Below are 15,768 nucleotides of genomic sequence, written 5' to 3'. Positions count from 1 at the left end.
ATTTTATGATGTAAAGTTCAATGATAATATAAGTTACCCAAAGATATCAAGACGCAAGTGAAAATTGAATTATTAATAAACTGACTGAACTAATATTCTTGTCTACTATTTGTTTTCTGCTGTTTTATATTTGTCCAATTTAAAATATAGTGGGTACACTGGATTATTTTATTTCCAATGGCCACTCACTACAAATAATTGGTACAGAGGCTTGTGAAGGGTACTGCATAAATACAAACATTACCGTTAAACCCAACTCCAAAATATATGACAACAATACAAACATACTATTTATAGTTCTTTATTAGAGAAGTTAATTCATGTCATTTGACGGTCTGCTGAGGACATTTTCAGCTTAAATTCATCTGTTCAACGGTAGGATCGCTCTACTGGTGTACTGTGCACAGTGACACAATAGCAAAACAGTTGATCATTAATGTGTTTGTGCCGCTGACATGCGGGTCTTACATAATAGTGCAGACTTTCGCTGTGCAAACTCGCCTGCAGAACCTGACTGAACCAGAAACGTCACAACGTTCAGCTGGCAGCAGAAAACACTGAGATTACTTTCGAGGCACAACACCTGTTAGGATAATGCCAGAGCCATTTGTGCGCACAGAATGCAGACTGGAAGAACACTCCATAAATAATGATTAAAAGTGAGGTAATTAGTATATCCCCTTTAGGCAGAGGACCGTATCATTAATAAATTACATAGCTCAAGTTAAAAATATCTTCCTGAGAACACTTATCTCTTGTTCACATTTCATCTAGCAATAAACGTAATACAGCTATTAAAGCTACAGTGAGACAGTTTGGCCACTTTAATAGCGAATAGCTGTTCTTCACAACTGTTATTTATACATGCTCGTTTCTGCAGGCTAAATAAAATTGGAAATGTTCTATTAACACTTGAAATGGATAAATCAGAACAGTATGACAAACATTTTTAGATGGTAGAGTCAGCACTGCCGAGGAAATCGTAACACGGTCTACTGATCTACTAACCCTCTATTAAGTCCTAGTAAAGACTCATACACAAAGAGTACACAACATGTGGGGCGAATAAAAATCAGTTAAGTACATGCTATAAGTAGGTGACCAACACAGAATAAACTGGAGGACAAATTATGAACAGCTCAGTAGAGAAATAGGTCCAGGATGTGTTTAGCCTAGCTTAGCACAAACACCGAAAAGGAGGGAGGGGGAAGGGCCAATGAGCTGTCTGTATACTTGTGCGAAGGAGAGTTTATGTTTGCTCCAGGAAATCTGCTGGATACAAACACTGTCCCTGGGATCAGGACGGCTCAGTGACAGGCAGGAGGAAGTGCGGAGATATGTGGGTAGTGTCATCTCCTACTGGACCCCGGTGACGGCCTCATGGATGGACTCAGCCACGTAGTCGATGTTCTTTGTGGTCAAACCACACATGTTGATGCGACCGCTGGCCATTAAGTAGATGTGTTTCTCCTTCACCAAATATTCCACTTGTTTGGCTGCAGGAAATACACCAGAACCAGTTTTAAATATTTACGGATAATTAATGTGATACTTAACAGATCTTGTAAAGATCTGTGTGTGTAACAAAGGGAAATACATTCTGTAATATTATGAACACATGCTAAAATTCCTACATTGTTAAAGTAGTGCACAGTGAATCCATACTACTTCTGAGATGTGGAGTATGTTAACTGTTTAACTTCCACTGGAATTGAAACAACACTCACAGGAACCAGATTCTTTCCCCGAAACCGATACAGCTGAGGTGAGCATTTTTTTTGTGTACTTGCAGCAACCTGCTGTGCCAAATATACTAGTTTTGAATGCGGATGTGTGCGGTGGTTGTGCTGAGATGTGTATGTGTGTGAGCGGACACGTTCGCTTTCTGTACACGGTCTTTGTACTCACGGCTGAGGCCTGTGAAGCTGAACATGCCAATCTGCTCTGTGATGTGGTCCCACGTCCCCGGTGTCCCCAGAGCTTGGAGTTTAGCTTTCAGCTGAGCTCTCATCAACAAGACCCTGTCGGCCATGGTCTTCACGTTGTCCTTCCTTGAGTCAAAGAAACAGAAAAGAGTAACTAACCATCAGAAAATACATTATTACTGTTAGACCTCATGCAGTGCCTTGAATGTTCTTTTTATATGGATATTTTGTGCTGACCATTCAGTAAAGAGCTCAGGTGAGTTAAGAGTGATGGCAACAATGCGAGCTCCTTGAGACGGTGGGTTGGACCAGGTGGTCCGGACAATCTTCTCCATTTGGGACAGAACTCGTTTCAGGTTGTCTGCATCATGAGCCACAACGGTCAGGTTGCCCACACGCTCATCTGATGGGACAGACGCCTCACTTATAAAACAATATTTTAGCTATTACTTTCTTTACCTGTAGATGCCAACATTGATATATCTTAATCTTAATTTACCTGTCTAAATTGCTTCTGAAACCTTTCCTATGGATGGCAAAGGTTGGCATGCATAAAACTGCTCTGACAATGATTAAACAGCTCCCATTCTGAAGAGGCAATAACTTGCTAAATGTGAAAGCCTCTTCTTGTTTTCTCTGAATATATTTTTAGCTGTAGTTTTATTTGTATGCTTTGCTGATCATATACAGTATTTTGTCATATTTGAAAATAAAACGGGTGTGGATTGAGATGATTCCTTTTCACGTAATTTCTTCTCTTCAGTAAGTACATGTGAATTTGGCTGCCATAAGTTGCCTAACATATCTTATTGTTTCCACTGTATGTCAAATCCAGCCATTTAAAAAACAAACAAACAACGATTTGCTGGGTTCTTCTTTGCCCAACAATCTAAGTTAGGGGCCTATCTGTTATTCTGATGTTAAAATGGGGCATACAGCACTTCGTGACTGTCATTATGATTAAGGAAAATACAAACACTCTCTTGCAAGCACGTCATGCGCAATTCAATGCACCCACGGGTCACTCACTGTAGAGGCCAAAGTTCTTGGAGAATGACTGAGCGCAGAACATTTCAAAGCCCATGGAGACAAAGTAGCGGACCGCCCAGGCATCTTTCTCCAGACTGCCCGAGGCGAATCCCTGGTAAGCTGAGTCAAAGAACACAAATAGCCTCCTCCTCTGGAAAAGAGCAGCATAAAAGATCAAACAATCATCATACTGTGATAAACACTGAGCACGCAAAACCATGTTCTGCTTAAATTGACACTTTTGTTGGTGGTGATTGCCGAGACGAGAGAACAGACAATGTGTTGGTTTGTATTTGTGTGCATGTACGGTATGTGTATGATACCATCATAACTTCAGCGATCTGCTTCCATTGCTCCTGTGTGGGGTCTGTGCCAGTTGGATTATGGGCGCAGGCATGCAGGACAAAGATGGAGTGTTCTGGACAACTCTGCAGGAAACAGAGAGAAGAAGAGGAGGTACTGTAAACTCCCAATGAAAATGACTGACAACCAAAATTAAGTAGTACCAGATTCCCTATCACACACCACCTACCTCCAAGTCACCGAGGAAACCAGCCAAATCGAGGCCCCTCTTCTCTGCGTCCCAGTACTTGTATGGACGGACATCGTCAAAGCCAGCATTGGCAAATACTGCATTGTGATTTTCTGGAACAAAAAAGTGAGAAAAACTGATGCCAATGTTCTGTTTAATTATTCATATTTCCTCTGGAAACAAGGGTTAATATATGTTTTTTTTATTAATGCTTCTCGCTTTCGAGCTGATAACAAATCTGGATCATTGATAAGTTGCTACACTTAGTGGGACATTTATTAATAAAACACCCTACTGAGTCTAAAGTCAATAGTGATTCTATAAAACTCTCTGTAATGGATTCAAAGATATAAGTCCTTGAATAGGGAGCTTCTTTCTGGGATGCATTTTCATTTCAACTCTGTGCCAGGTCACTGTTTGTTTGTGTGTTTGCATAGGTGTACCCCAGGTCGGTGCGGACACATAGACGGGTGTTTTGGTGTTGTTGTTTCCATTATAGAAACGCCTGAGAAACTCTGCACCCATCTTCAAAGCACCTGTACCACCCAGACACTGGACAGCTCCCACCTGGCAGCGACAGAAACAGGCTTTCAGTTTATATGTAAATATATCAGAAACTGAAATATTGTATGGTCTTTTAGCACACGAACTCGGTTCTCCTTGATGGCAGGACTGTCGTCTCCCAGTGCAATCTTGGAGGCTGCTGATCTGAACTCAGGCAGGCCCAGGATGGGCAGGTACTCATGGTTTAGCCTGTCATCGTGCACAATGATCTTTTCCACCTTTTTCACCACTGGCAACACCCATGGTTGGCCTTCATCTGTCCGGTAGGCTGCAAGAAACAATTTAAGGAAAACCAAAATTAAATTTACATTACCTTTTTCATTCAGTCTTAATTGGCCTCTTGACTCACATTAAGATACATATTCTGTATGTCTCAACCAGAACAGCCAACAGAACTCTTTATTATATTATTCCATTTTAAGAAGTTCGATGCATTTGGATCTGTGTAAAACTGACCCTGGAAAGATCACTTCAAAAGATATTTTAACAGACATGTACTTTCACCCGTTGTGTGTTTTAGACAGCTGAACTCCATATCACCATCTGATAAAGACTAAAGTATACAATAGCCTTTATACCTTCAGAACAGAGACCATTAACTTGCTTTACAGCTCACTAATGGCTCTCAGGCTAAATGTCATCCACAGTGAGTTTTTTTCCCCTATTTTCATCCACAGTAGAAATGAATTGTCAATTTTGAGCTGATATGACAAAGGGCTGCAACTGACAATTATTTTGAGTATTCTGGCGATTTTTTTCTAGATAAATCACTTAATCATTTGGTCTATAAAATGTCAAATAGTGACAAAACAGATCACAATTTCCTAAAGCCCCACGTGACATCTTCAAAAACCCAAAGATATGAATTTTATTATAAAATAAGATAAAGCATCGTATCGTCACAACTGAGAAACTGGCACTCAATTATTTTTTTGCATTATTGCTTGAGAAATTACTCCCATGATTAGTGGATTATCAGAATAGCTGCTGATTAATTTTCATTCGACCGACTCATCAATTAAAGGACTACTTGTTCCACCTCTAGATATGACCTTTAATAAATGTGGCACTAGACATTGCGTGGCCTACATTTCCCAGCTGCCTTGTAGCTGATGACCATCTGCAGCACTGTGTGTCTTGAAAAGAGAAGGGGATTATGAGGCCTCAGCCTAGCACACTAATCATGGGACTCAGGTAGCCTCGTCCTGCCAAGCCGTGCCATTAACACACTGCCGCAACAGAGCTAGGCAATGCTTCTGACACTGCTCCTTTGCAATGTAAGCAGCGAGGATTACTAATTAATAAGATTAACTAAGAAAACAGTTGCGCTGAGGGCTGTAAATGTGCCATTTGCCTGGTTAAGGGGAGAAGCAGGACCAAGCCATGGATATTTAAACTCCTGTCGGTAGCTTTTTTCTTGTCCCATGAGGGAACCTTAATCCAGTCGACTCCCCGGTCCACAGTGGAAGAGGTTATTGTGCAGAGTTACAGCAAGAGGGAGAAAGAGAGGAAACCAGGAGATGACTCCACTCTGCGCTACACTGTTACACAACAATGAAAACTTTATCAGCAAAGCTGCAATCAGAAGCTGGTGTGGGTTGACTGGAGCTATCAATTATATTTACTTTCAACAGGGTCTGAGGAAATAGAGTGAGTCAATTCTCAAGACAGTTATCCTCACAATCTGCGTGTCAATCTCAAGGTAACGTTATGATATCCGCCACGACTGTAAACGTTACTAAAAAAAAAAAAAAAAAAGACATTTTACAGCATCAATTCACAATGACTAGAAATGGCTACTGACAAGTTTTCCACCAAAATCTGTGACCTGTCAGATTCTGTGAGGCTAATCGAAAAGGACGTGTTAGACCAGATACTTCACCGACAGACCACCAGACTGAACATGAGTTTGTGCCACCAGACTTTGTGACTGTATCTAAATACCATGTGTCCGAAAATTATGGCAGGAGATATCCACATGTGTAACCATACCTTAATTTTTGGTGGACAGAAAACAGAATTTGTGTCACTATTTGAGTGCAATGGGGGCGACATATTTCAAGAACTGCAATCAAAACAAGATCCGTGACCATCTACATAGAAACGTGGGCATATTCGGGAGGAATTTCTAAAAAGGTCACCGAATCTCACGGGTCCCAGAATTCGATGTAACGGCGGCTGCAGGTGACTACCTAGCTAGCTAGCTAGCTTCGTTAGCTTGTCTACCATTAGCTTGAACTGAGACCGGCTGGCTGCTCCAGGACACCGTTACCGCGGCTGGCGGCAGGACTGTCGTTCAGACTTACTGTGGACAACTTACCCCCAACTCCGAGGTTCACCTTCCTGGGAAACTGGTCATTGTTGAAATCCTGCGTTAGCTTGAAGACAGCTACAGGGGCTGCCTGGGGGACCTCACAAAACACCGACATATCTGATGGTTATTTTACTGAAGACTGTGGACAACAAGCGACGACCGGTTACCGGGACAGATGACGGGATGAGAGAGGACTTTCACCCTCCGCTTGGATTTGGGGCAATGTAAAGTGGGCGTCAGCGGATTAACCAATAAGAATCCAGATGCATCTGCCCAGCCAATCCCTGCACTGATCCCGGTCAGGTCAAAGTTAAAGAACACGCACGCACAGGGGCCGTGACCAATGAATGTCTGTCTAGCATGACTGACAAACATCACAACAAATGTCCAGCATCTGCAAGTGGGTGGTTCGGGATCTCATTGCAATGAAGGGTTTCGCCACAAGATGGTGCCACAACCTTGTCAAAGATGCCTCAGCACCTTCCCGACCAGAACCACTGAGGGTAGGAGTTTCTTCTGCAGTGGTGTGTCTTCCCATTTATAATAAAATAATACATATCTAGGTCAAATTACTGAAAGACAAGATAAATGTCTCACATGGCTTCATCTTTAACAGTAGAAGCTCTGTTACACAGGGATCAATCTGTCAATCTGAACCCGAACTGAACAGACAGTTACTATGCTCGGGCTCCATACCGTTTGAGCAAGAGCATGTAAGGCTGTGTACAAATGAGTATATGCAAGGGTCTTCATCTGTTCTGTCCTGAAGGGCCTCAGCTGAGCTATGGTGTAAACACGCCAGCTCCTCTCTGCTCTCCCCGCAGCTGCCTGCAGGAGCAGAAGAGGTTGATAAATGAGGGCTACTCTAAGCCTGCTCTCCATCTACCAGGAGCGTGACTTTGCTGGAAAGCATTTCAGCTACACTGGGGGCAGGGTTCGATGCGTTTTAGGCCTCGGCGCTGGCTCTTCATGTTTCTGGCTGGTAAAGAAGGGGCTATTTCATGGCTCGGCCTAGGATGTGTGGTTGAACTCAGTGACGGTTGAATACATTAACACGGTGCCACCCTCTAATAAGGTATATTTTAAATATGTTTATAACTTGTAACTAATGGCTTTCTGTGGTCGAATGTAACTACCAGTAAGTACATTTACTCAGCACATAACTTCTGAGGTACATGTCCTTGTCTTGGTGTCAAGGATCACGGATGTCATGTACTTTAACTCCTCGACATTTTGGAGGAAAATGTACCTTTTTCTCCACTACATTTATCTGGCAGTTGTAGTTACTGCAGCTCTCGGTTACTAATTAATTTGCAGAACATATGATACCCAAAACAAAACATATGATCAGATTATAAGATATGCACTGATCCATTAACAATATATAACGTATTTAAAATTAGTTCCGCCTTCACTGGCTGCAACAATAAAATGCTTCCTACATGTTAATGATTCAGTAATAATAATCCACCACATGATGATATAACAATCTGGAAGGGGCATTCTGTACAACAAGTATTTTTACTTTTGATACTTTTAAGTACATTTTTCTGATGATACTAATAAGTCCGTACTTGCTCTTAATTACACTGGCACTAGGCTGTTGCATTTGTTGATTTTGTGCAGTTGTGTAAACATAGTGATGGTGCAATGCATTAAGCCAGTGCCAGCCTAAAATAAGGCATACTTTAACTAGGCAATGGAACTTTTTTGTGGAAAAAATCATATCGGACACAAATTATTATTCCAAGCAGTGTATTTTTAAGGGTCTTAAACCACGTCTGGAGAAGATCTTTATTGCTTTATAGATCAGTAATAAGTCTGTGATTGTTCTTAATGTTTCTGTCATATTAAGACAAGGCCACTGCATGCACCCACCAAGTTTATGTAGTTAAAGCTGGTCTGGTCAATATTTCTTACTAACAGTGGGCCAAATGACTACATGTAATGTGAAACATGTCACTCCTAGCGACGAATCCTCCAACTCTGCTTCTACCCTCTTTCAGCCCATTGCTTTGGTTTTATGTGGCCCAGAACTTTACACAGAGTGAGCAACTAGCCAGGGAACACAGCGGAACACATTTTTTCCTCCAGCAGTCGGTGGAGACCGGCAGAGCAAAAAAGGGAGTGATTACCGGCTCTACAGTCATCAGGTGAACAAAAAATACAGCTTCAAATGTATGCTATTGTTGCTCCATCTGTGCTGGATGAGTAAACGGGGAACTGTTTACACCGTTACAAGGGAATAATATAACAGTGTTGTCTTTACAATTTATGCGTTTGCCCCCAGATGGCTAAAGAAAAGTGCTTTAAACTCAGTGATTGTGGAATACATGAACATTTAATAAACAATTTAGGTTGTGAAAAATCCATTAGGCTCGTCAGTCTGTAGTTACTGGAAAATTGGCTTATGTCTGGTTTATCAAACATGAATAAATGCTTGTCACCGATTATTAAACCACTGGTTATGTTTCATAATCCCCTTAAAAAGTGTACTTTACAAAAGTGGTATAATTGATCCTAATACCTATTGTCAGAGAACACTAAGTCATTATTTTACCCTGTGGTTTTGTCCCAGATGTTACTCACTTTCCCCATACCTGGTGCCACCCCCACTCATCTCCTCGCTTCTCTTTGACAGTAGATGTTTTCATTCTTTCCGACCAGGTGAGGGTGTCTCGTATGTTAGCTATCACTGTCAGCCCTGCAATTATGGGATTTGAGCTCCCAGAAGATGGCCCGGGGGCCCAGAGCAGGGTTTGGTGTGTACGTAGTGGTGAGGCCCCTGGGGCCACGGTCTGGACTGTGATGTGAGGTGTGAGTCAGAGCAGAGGGTGACAGGAGTAGCCTCTGGCAAGACAGTGCCCATAGGGGGAGTGTGTCACATCTAGATGAACGCATTAGTCGGCCAAACATTCACGGGCACCTTCTCTGCATTTCCTTGACATTGATATCTGGAACATTTGTTTTGGCATCTAGCAGTGTAATGCAAATATGACAAAAAAGAAGTTGTGCCAACAAGGTTTCTTTTATCACCGTGTTTTCATTTTGCATGCAGGTTATCATTGCCGCTGTAGGACGCTGACACACAAAGGCACAGATTCAGGCACAAGACAGTCACATTCCAGCTGTGGTATCACTGAAACACAAACAGGAGCGTGTGCACACACACACTGCTGCACATTCCAAGGGGGACGTTGCGGCGTTGCGGCGTTGCTCACATGGCGCGATGGCCTCTGTGTCTCTGGGTCAGAGGTATGTGGTGAGTGACCACCTTTTTAGCTTCCCGCCTTGTTTGTTTTCCACAGACAGTGTCATCAATTCTCTAACAAGGGACTAGACACAGCAACAACAAAGAGCACAGGACCTCCCTGTTACTCCTTGTGTAGTGCAATGACTGATGGAGCGTGCGTGCAACAACAGACATCAGTGCTCTATGCGTCTGACTGCATTCCAACCAGTGTATTTGTGTGTATGTCTGTGCAAGTTTATGTCTGTGTACATACTTTTGTGTGCTTCATTTGATAACATAACATGTAATCTTTTTTTTTTCTTTCATTCAAACATGTACTCTTTGCTCTCTATGTACATCTGACAAAAGACCAAGAATATACTGTATTCTGTAGACCTGGACTTAAAGCAGTAGTACCTGCAAGAGTAAAGATAACCATCTGAGTGACAGAGGTTGCTTGGATTAATTTATTCAAATTAAATCCAAATTTAATTTTCCAGATTATACTGTTAATTACTTTAGAAAATGTAAATTCTCACACAACCCATCAGAAATACACTCTTGGTTATATATATTTTAGAAGTGCAAATACATGAATGTCAAAGTTGCAATCACATTGTTTCCATGTCTAAAAAACATAACACAATATTTTTGTTCAGACTCACTGAGACAAAGACCATGCACCATTTGAGAAGGTTTTCTCAGATCTAAGAGAAATCCTGACAGTGTTACTACATGTGCCACTCATACAAAACAAAGGAATAGCTTAACACTGTAGGAATTAAATGACTTTGTTTTCTTGCTGTGAGTTGGATGACACCCTTGATACCTCTCTCATGTCTCTACCATACGTTTGGAGCTACGCAGCCGGCAGCTGGTTAGCTTAGCATGTCAAAAAGACTAGAATCAGCTAACCTAGTTCTGTCCAAAGGTACCAAAATCCACCCACTAGCACCTCAATAGCTCACTAATTGACACGTTATATTTTGTTTGTTCAATCCATACAAAAGCCAAAATGTTAAAACAACAAGCTACCGTGTTAATTAGTGAGCTTTAGAGGTGTTGCTAGGTGGATCTGGTTACCTTGGGACAGAGCCAGACTATCTGTTTTCCCCCCTGTCTTCGGTATTTATGCTTAGCTCATCGGCTACTGGCAGTACAGATACCCATATATTTAGTGTACAGACATGAGAGTATCAATCTGCTCGATAATTCCTTTAAAAAATAATGATAAACTTTATTTATATAACACTCTTCTTGAGTTACAGAGTGCTTTAAACTAAAACAAAGGAGTAAAAGAAATAAAAATGACTGCTTTGTCTTACCTACTGCTAATTTTTAACTAACTATATAATGTATATATTTATAAATGGGTACCGTTCACATATTTGATCTAAGATTTGCCTCGGATCATCCTTTATGACATGGATGATAATATCTATGGAGGTCGGCTTGTTACTCACTGCCTTTCATAGATATGGTCTTTACTCCATAAGGCTGGGTGGAACCTCAGACATGAGGTCTACGGCGTGCTATTCCAATTGACTGATGTTGTCTTCTGGCCAACTCAGGCTCTCCAGACCTCAGCTTTATACAAATATGCATGCTAAGAAACAAAGACGGGAAGTGGAAGACTCATGTCCGACTTTTTACCCCGACTTCTTATTTTTTGTCGGCATAAAGCAAACTGCCACAGAAATCTCAGGTGACGAGAAACCCGACAATGTCTTTCATGATCTCTAACGATGTGATATTTTATTAATCCACACGGGGAGATTGTCTGATTTCATTTTCCCATTCACAGAGCGGCCGGAGTTCAGGGTCAGCTACAGAACAGGCACTCAATATGTATATGAGAGCGGATGCCTGCCAAAACCGGGACTTGGACCAAAGTCGTCCGGTTGAAGGACAGTCTCCCTGTTTACGCTGACATTCAATCTGGCCAGCAGCATTACCAACGGCCATTGTTACCGATACAACAGCAATACAGTACCCTGGAACGGCATTGCTTGGTATTTCATGCTGTAATTATTTACAAATTTGAACCTTATTCATAAGGAGTCCGAGTTTTGCCAAAACAAACTGTCACGCTGATGAAGATACCACCGTGGTTGCTGGAGAGACAGTAGCATTTTCCCTCAAGGATGTTTACCCCTTGAAGCCAGGATGCATGCATGCTTTTATTTTACAGCAACATTGTCTTTCCCAAGAGATCCATTACTGCCTGACCAAGTTAGACAAAGTCCCTGCAGTTGCAAGCTGAACTCGATTCAACCTCTGATATTTTTAATATTTTTCTACCAGCTCTGGCCAAGTAGGACAGAACATACGAGCAGCGAGAGGGAACATTCAGGGCCCACACATTCTATTCAGTGAAAGCCCGCCTCCCTGCAGTGTCTTTATCCGCATGGCCTGTGTGGCAGCAGAGAGGATAAGCCTATTTAGGTTGCGTGTTTCCTCCCAAACTACATTCCCAACGCTGTAGATCACGGACATTATAGCCCTTACATCCCCCTGTTAGCGCTCATATATACAAACACACACCTGCTGGGGCAAGGCCGTCTGGGAGAGAATTACAGCAGGCTAATTTATGAGACCCAGGGGAGGCCAAAGGGCAGGGGACCCAAACTGGCCTGACCTCACTTCCTCCTTTCATGGTCTCCAAGTTAGAACCTTGATACACAGAACAGGGCTTTGGTTCTCAAACACATCACCCTCTCACGATCTTTCAAACAAATTACCTGATTAGGGTATCTTTTTTTTCTAACCTGGCTAACACATAAGCCCTTGGGGGACTGTTGCAAAATGCAAGTTGGCTATCATTTTAGGAATATTTGGGACTTTCGGAGCTGAAGGTAAGCGGGTGAGAAAAAGGGTTTTGGTATAAAATCTGGCCCCGGGACTCGCCTCTGGCCTCTTCATTTCCTCCAGTGAGAAGGCGCTGTCATCCGTCACTTGGTCCCAGGCAGGGGCACAATAGCAAAGTCTGGGTCCTGGCTACTGACACCATCACATGGGCTGCTGATAAGGCTCACCTTCCGGGATTCAGAAGAACTTAGCCATTACTGACACACAACAGTTTGGTGCTTTGCCATATTCTTACCGATGACCATGAAATAAAAGAAAAAAAGGAAAGTACATTATGAGCTCCAGTTCATTAGGCAAGCACACTCTGCATGTAATGTTGCTCTCTTTTATATTGTAAAGGTCCTTTCATCTTTAAGGCCTCCTCACTTCCATATTGCAACACGCTCTCCTAATGCAAGATTCAGGGGAAAGCGATGGCAGCCCGTTACATGACCCTCTCTTGGGCCCACATACAACAAGGAGGAAAGATGGTGCAGACACACTTGAGCTAATCTGTTTTCCTCAAGTCCTAAAGTCTATAGTTGTCATTAGTTTATTGTGAGAACCACAAGACAAATGGATAATCACACTTCAGTTCCTCATCACACATCCAGGCTGTTATGGTAACACCTGTAAACAACCAGCCCCCTTGTAGGAAGATGTTAAGTGCTACTCTACAGAGCTCTGTCATGTCATAATAACACACACACACGCGCGCGCGCACACGCGCACACCTACACGACGCTTTTACAGCGCACCCACAGACAGAGGAGGTGTTGATGCTTTCTTTACGCCGAGTTTACTAGACACCAATCGGCTTGATGGTAGCAGAGACCACGGGGGAAAGATAATTGCAGTCGTCACCAAGTCATCGAACTTCCATTCTGTGTTCAGGGACCTGCTGTCTCTAGAGCACGCTCGGCCCTATGCATTCCCCAGGAGGACTAGGTTTTCTGGGCCTGCAGCCACCGATCCGGCCATACACCTGCCGCCCGGCAGAGAAGACGCTGCTCCAACAGGTTAGCCCGCCACAGACTTGGAGAGAAGGAGCGGAACAAGAAGAAACATGTTCAGCGCTGCCCGGCAGGCCACCGACTTTAAAGAACTCCCCAGAAAGTGAGCTGAGAGGAATGATTGAAATTTGACTGCCGCGGAGGTGGAAGGGCTTTTTTTTTTTTTTATTATTAAGTTGGTTCTTTCTCACGTTTCTCTTTGTTTTGCGTCCGGTGCGCAGGTCCGGGGCTCTGCAAGCCCGCCCGCGCCGAGCCTGTGCTGCGGGTCTGACCCCACCCGGCTTATCACGACGACTCCGAAGTGAAGATGATGTATTGGAGAGTCGCATTCAGCACCGAGCAGCTCCTTGACACTGACTGCGAGTCTGGGTTTTGTTACAGGCAGGAAACAGACTCTTCCGCTCCGTAAACACGCTCCTCTGCCTGGCCACTCCCGGGCTGCCGGTGGCACGCGAAAGACCACTGGTGGACGGTCAGCGGTGGACGCGCGAGGCCGCACGCGCGCGAGACCGGGCCTCGGCCTGGAAAGCTGGACGGGCCGGTGGCGCCGTAGCCCGCGCCTCTGACCCGCGACGCCCTGAATGGACGTGAACACGAGGAGTGGACTTTCCGGTTGACATGCAACGCCCCCTCGAGCCACCTTCCCACCTCAGTCCTGTTTAGCTGTTGACAATTTGCACCTAAACACTTCACTTCTCAAATTAGTCAAGTCATTATGTAAGGCACGTTGATTACTGAGTTTGGTCTGTTGTCTTTCTGAATCACCGCGCTCGATAAACATGGCTGGGTAAATATTTGGGAAACAAATTGGCCAGATTTAATGCCTTTTACTCGAGCCAAATCACTTTCCGCGGCGAGACAATTACCAGCGGTTGTCCTTATAAGTCAATCTTGAGAAAGACGATAATATAGGCCGGTTCAGCCGTGTCAAACTCCACCAGCCGTCCAAAGACCTCGATTTGTTTTCGATGGGACCGCGTTTGGAATCGCTGAAGCCTCGTTGCTGAAGAATGCCTATTTTCTCCGCAGACCCAGTTCCTTCCCAGGCTTTCCCGCTCCACTGAAACGCACCATTTTAAAGACAGGGAGAGAGGGAGAGAGAGAGGGGGGAGAGAGAGAGAGGGGGGGGCTGCCCTAATCTAAACAACGCCCTGTTGATGGTGAGCGGATGAGATTATGTAGGCATGCCCTCCTTTTCTTTCCACACGGTTTGGGAGCAATGGGCCTTCAGACCCTGGCGCCTGCACTTGGCCAGAGATACAGGCGACCCGGAGAGAGGTGTCCCGTTTCAGCACGCTCGCCCTGTGGCACCCAGGTAAAAGTAGAAGAGGAATTTCACATATTTAGGAAGGTTTTTATTTATCAAATGAGACAAAACGTGTTGGGAACACTGGGAACCTGCAGGAATGAATCTGTGACTCCTGTTACCGGATTCATACGCCAAACGTAAAGAACATTTTCTGAAAAAACTAAAATATCTTTTTAAAGCAGGTGACACTGTTATTATTATAATAATAATAATAATAATAATAATAATAATAATAATAATAATAATTTCTTTAATAGTAATTTCTTTACTTATATTTATTGTCTCCCGTGAAATGGACGATTCCAAATAAGCAGACTTGTAATATTTTATCCAGGGCTGTTTTCGGAAATACTGACCTAATGTCAAAGGAAAGCATCGTGACCAAATTCTGGTGGGGGAAAAAAAAAAAAAAAATCCTGCAACGCTCTCAATTTGAGGAGACAGATTTAAACGACAAAGGCACTAAATTTATATTCTTCATGCGTCCTTGTGTTGCCAGTTTTATCTTATTTCCCACAGTCGCGGCATATTATCTTATCCAAGGATTGCCGAGACAGGAAACGAAGATACGCCTAATCTTAAAACCACCGTAGTGATGATGGGAAGAGCTGTGATGCCTCGGGGCCATTCAGCAGAGACGAGGGGAGAATCAATGCTGTTCGAGTCGCCGGATAAGTAACCAATTAAATAAACGCTGCTCCAAATTGAGGACTTTGCTTCATACACTTTTTAATTATTCAACATTAAAAGGCTTTGGGGGGCTGCTTCTTCGATGTTACTGTTGTTTTCTGCTGGGAAAACAAAAAGCATGCGATAAAAAAAAACTCCCTTACCTTTAACACCTTTAACAGCCCAAGAGGAGTCGATGGTGCCAATATTATTTCATAAATTAGGCCTATATGTCTTCTTGACGCGCACACACACACACACACACACACACGGAGAGAGAGAGAGAGAGGGAGAGAGAGAGAGGGAGAGAGGGTCTGACTCTGTCAATCCCTCC

General features: G+C 43.3%; 1 protein-coding gene across 1 annotated transcript; it reads right to left on the bottom strand.

Moving 5' to 3' along the window:
- Window positions 1-302: 302 nt before the first annotated feature.
- got1 (glutamic-oxaloacetic transaminase 1, soluble) lies at window positions 303-6,597 on the bottom strand. Its single transcript, XM_040140000.1, has 9 exons — window positions 6,371-6,597; window positions 4,137-4,318; window positions 3,930-4,053; window positions 3,487-3,599; window positions 3,278-3,382; window positions 2,955-3,105; window positions 2,163-2,328; window positions 1,909-2,051; window positions 303-1,496 (listed from the first exon to the last, which is right to left on the bottom strand). The coding sequence occupies exons 1-9, from the start codon at window positions 6,477-6,479 to the stop codon at window positions 1,357-1,359; spliced, it is 1,233 nt and encodes a 410-aa protein (XP_039995934.1). The 5' UTR covers window positions 6,480-6,597; the 3' UTR covers window positions 303-1,356.
- Window positions 6,598-15,768: the final 9,171 nt, after the last annotated feature.

Source organism: Xiphias gladius, chromosome 11 (genome assembly GCF_016859285.1).
Source record: "Xiphias gladius isolate SHS-SW01 ecotype Sanya breed wild chromosome 11, ASM1685928v1, whole genome shotgun sequence".
Taxonomy (NCBI): domain Eukaryota; kingdom Metazoa; phylum Chordata; class Actinopteri; order Istiophoriformes; family Xiphiidae; genus Xiphias; species Xiphias gladius.
Note: the sequence above shows the minus strand (reverse complement) of the source record. Positions and strands in the feature narration are given on the sequence as shown.

Coding starts and splice junctions, on each gene's coding strand:
- got1 (XM_040140000.1), bottom strand. CDS start 6,479: ATGTCGGTGTTTTGTGAGGTCCCCCAGGCAGCCCCTGTAGCTGTCTTC. Junction 4,319..6,370: donor GGTGAACCTCGGAGTTGGGG/GTAAGTTGTCCA, acceptor TGTTTCTTGCAG/CCTACCGGACAGATGAAGGC. Junction 2,052..2,162: donor CCTGAGCTCTTTACTGAATG/GTCAGCACAAAA, acceptor CTTTGACTCAAG/GAAGGACAACGTGAAGACCA.